A 3740-nucleotide genomic window follows, 5' to 3' on the forward strand; every position below is an offset into this window, starting at 1 on the left:
ATAATTATCATCAAATAACTTTGTATTGTTTTCTCTGGATTTGATATTTTCTTAAAAGACAGACACTGTCGCTCTCACGATTGGATACGGAGGAAAAAGATACAAATAAAAATAAAAATGTCAAACCTTTTTCTGAAGGAAAAACAAGGTTTTGCACTGTTGCACACACAAAAAATTAAACAAATAAAAAATAAATAAATTAGGCGAAGTGGGCCTACCACTTGCAGGCGTTTAAATAGGCTCATTAATCAGCCATCACAAATATGATGACTCATATTCTGATTGCATTAAATCCTCCACCTCATTGGCACCACCCAAAGTCTCCATTGTAATTTGTACAGAAATGGTAACATTGATGGCATAATACGAGGAAGATTTGAAATTTGAATAGTGGAATTGCTGCACAATTTACTAACCCAAATGCTTAATTGTACAGAAATACAGATATGGGCTACTTGATTGCATTGACAATAGAAGGATCACTTTGAAGTTTGAATAGTGCACTCTCTTTTTTACTAGTCCAAATTCTTAGTTGTGGAGAACAAACCTCATTACTGCTAATTAATCCAAGTGAATTGCCACACACTTGCTCATTCTGCGCACTTGTCTTAAATCATAATGCTTAATTGTAGAGGACAGACTTCATTAGTGCTAATCAATCTAAGTGAATTGCAACACACTTGCAAGTTGCTAAGTTGCTAAATTGTGCAGAGGAACAGTCTTAGTGAATTGCAACACACTTGCTACAATTGCTTAATTGTGGAGAAGAAAATTACTTAGCGCTAATCAATTTAAGTGAAGTGGAACAAACTTGCTACAATTGCTTATATGTGGAGAAGAAAGTTAATTAGTGCTAATTAATCTAAGTGAATTGCTGCAATTCTAAATGCTAAAATAATTGAGGAAAACAAACTAAATTAGTCCTAAGCAGCAAACGATTTCTCTGCAAATTGCGTTGAGCGATGGCACGATAGGGAAATAATACTACATGGATTAGTATGAAGAGAGAATTTTCTTCCGCTTGCACATCAAAATTGTGCTTAATCTTCCAGCACAAAGCTTAATCCAAAGTGATTAAGCCAGCTGTCAATAGCTCTATATACACACAGATATATATCTATATATATAGTAATCAGAGGTAACCTTCTGATGCATCATTAAGCTGCCGGTCAAGCAAACATAAACCTAACGGCTTTGTTGTTTAATCCTGAGAATCAGGCCAGATTAGCAGAAAGGCGATCTCTGCGGCTTGCTTTTCCGCCTCTTGATAGACGAATTAGAGATGACAGAACGCGGCGACCTAGCAGCTCCTGAGAAGATTAGAGATTCCGCGTTTAGATTAGCGCTGGATTTCGCCTGGTAATAATCGTGATTGGGAGAGATCATTGCTGCTGTCACTGCTGTGTGATTATTGCCAAGAGATTTAGCTACGCCTGCAGCGCCAACCCCCGGCGGCCACATATCTCCGGCAGAATTTGCCGTCGATCTCGAATCCGCCGTCGAAGACGTCGATTTCTGTGAGCAATCGTCGGAATTCCTCTCCGGCAAATAACAATTGCTGGAACCAATTCTGTCGACAGACTCGTTCTGCGTGCGAGGAAGCAAATTGTTGCTTTGCTGATCGTCATCATTGCACCATATTGCTTTCACCTGCATTGATATAAATCAACAGAACTTTCTTAATCCAAAGCCCCAATTTGAGCAGCACACCTTCATTGATCAAAGCATAACCATTACTAAGCATACCATCGCCATCGTTAATCATAGCACCACCAATTACTAATCATACCATCGCCATATATATTACGGCATTCGATCAGCATGGAGAAAATCACTACGGCAAAGCAATAATCTCCCTCCCATACTAAGACAACACTGGTGATTTAGAGATCTAGACACATGGTTGTGCGAATCAAATCGCTGTTGCAGATTGATAATTAGATTACAGATTATTCACCTTGCACGCTAGCGAGCAGAAGCGATAAGCATCCTGCAGGCTCCTCTCGCAGCTTCGGCAGGAATTTCCCAACACTTTGTTCGACTTCAGCTGCGGCCTTTGATTCAAAAATACTGCCCGAGCGCTGTTGATGACATAAGCCTGCTCAAACACACCAATAATGCACCAATTAGCAGCTTGTCGATCTTAACACAAAACCTTGTTTACATATCGCAAATAATGTTCTTTAATCGCAGCTTTTGATTACACTATTCCAGCTCGTTGATTAATACCTGCACGCGCGCGCAATCGACCAATTTCTGAAGATCGTGCAGCCTAATCACATCATGGTAGACATATCTCCGAATCTACAATCCAATCGTTAACACAGGTGATTTGAGCAGTCTAATCAACTGTAATTAGCCACGAAATTCATTACAATATGCCGAATGCATGAAAGGTCAAGTCATCAAATCGTAGCCACTGCCAGGACTTATAAATTGATCAACTGTTCTAGGAAGGCCTTAATTAAGCGTTGGATTAACTGTTGCCTTCCGCATCTAATTGAGCTTTTGCACGGAATGCTTGAATTTCGAGAATTCAAGAGAATTCAGGAGAGGTTAATCGGCTTGGAGCCATCACTAAATGCCTGCTTAATCTCCACCATTTGAAGTGAATATATTGAGTAGGAAAATTGGGCAATAGAGGCGGGTAGAACCACGATTACCTCCTAAATGTACCTCATTAGGGCAGATTAAGCAGGAAAATCGAGCCATTAACGTCCCTATTTGCGCTAATTACCTGCAGCAGGCGGTGTGAAGTGTGGTCGGAGACGCAATGCTGGCAAATTCCGACGCTGCAGTCCACGCAGAACATGTTTTTCTCGTTTTTCCGTTCGCCCAGATGATTAGCACAGGCCGCATAAAACTTCTCGGAAAGCAAGAAATCCAGCCACACTGCCTTACGGACTTCACCTCGTAACGCATATCCAACCTGCATAAACACAAGATTAAGATCCAGATTAGTCCCAATCGTCAATTCTCAGGGCCCAAGCACATGCAATCAACACATTCAAAAGCAGAGCAGTCCAATTATCAATGCTGAGGGCCTACTTGACACAAAATTAAGAGCAGATTGGTCCAGTTATCAATGGCGAGGGCAATTAGACATGCAATTATAGCTAGCCCTGTGCAAATACCAGAAAATCCTAGTTGTGCAGTGAGATCACTAGTGCGAAGGCTTCCGATTAAAGCTAATCCAAAGAAAAAGGAGATAGAATTGAGAAAAATCACCACCATAGATCAAAGGATGAGCAAAAAATTGAGAGGAAATGGGAAGATTTGCAGAGATTGAATTATGAAAAACCCATTGGTAGATTAGCAGAATTGGAAGAGAGATGGGAGGACAGGCAAATAGCAAACCATAGCTGGCGATGGAGAAGACTGCGAGCGGAGAATGATTCTGAGAAACGATCAGATGAGGGCCACTGTGGGCGAGTGAGGCGAGACGTGAGAAGAAATGAAGGAAGGGAAGGGGGGGCATACAAAAGGGCGGGGAACAGGAGGGCTCGCCCGATCGTCGATCTTGAGAATCGGACGACTGTGCTACGCCCATCAACAGAAACTGCGTGCGAAACCAGGGCCAGCCCTTTACACAGGAAAAGAAACCGCGCGGTTTCAGATTCTCTCTGTTTATTTTTTTGTTTTTTTATAGTTTTTTTTGGTTGTATGGACATGTTGCCTTCTTTAATGTTTTTGCCAACTCAGCACAGCCCCCCACTCCCTCACATAAAGGCACATCATTT

General features: G+C 41.5%; 1 protein-coding gene across 1 annotated transcript; it reads right to left on the reverse strand.

Moving 5' to 3' along the window:
- Positions 1 to 1087: 1087 nt before the first annotated feature.
- On the reverse strand, positions 1088 to 3449 carry LOC147631007 (uncharacterized). The gene is made up of 5 exons (XM_086809013.1): positions 3358 to 3449; positions 2738 to 2929; positions 2230 to 2304; positions 1958 to 2098; positions 1088 to 1650 (listed from the first exon to the last, which is right to left on the reverse strand). The coding sequence occupies exons 1-5, from the start codon at positions 3358 to 3360 to the stop codon at positions 1225 to 1227; spliced, it is 837 nt and encodes a 278-aa protein (XP_086665139.1). The 5' UTR covers positions 3361 to 3449; the 3' UTR covers positions 1088 to 1224.
- Between the last annotated feature and the right edge of the window lie 291 nt (positions 3450 to 3740).

Source organism: Cibotium barometz, chromosome 15 (genome assembly GCF_041138505.1).
Source record: "Cibotium barometz isolate CiBa-2024 chromosome 15, ASM4113850v1, whole genome shotgun sequence".
In the NCBI taxonomy this organism is placed as follows: domain Eukaryota; kingdom Viridiplantae; phylum Streptophyta; class Polypodiopsida; order Cyatheales; family Cibotiaceae; genus Cibotium; species Cibotium barometz.

Coding starts and splice junctions, on each gene's coding strand:
- LOC147631007 (XM_086809013.1), bottom strand. Junction 2,305..2,737: donor CTTCACACCGCCTGCTGCAG/GTAATTAGCGCA, acceptor ATTGGATTGTAG/ATTCGGAGATATGTCTACCA. Junction 2,099..2,229: donor TCGATTGCGCGCGCGTGCAG/GTATTAATCAAC, acceptor GTGTTTGAGCAG/GCTTATGTCATCAACAGCGC.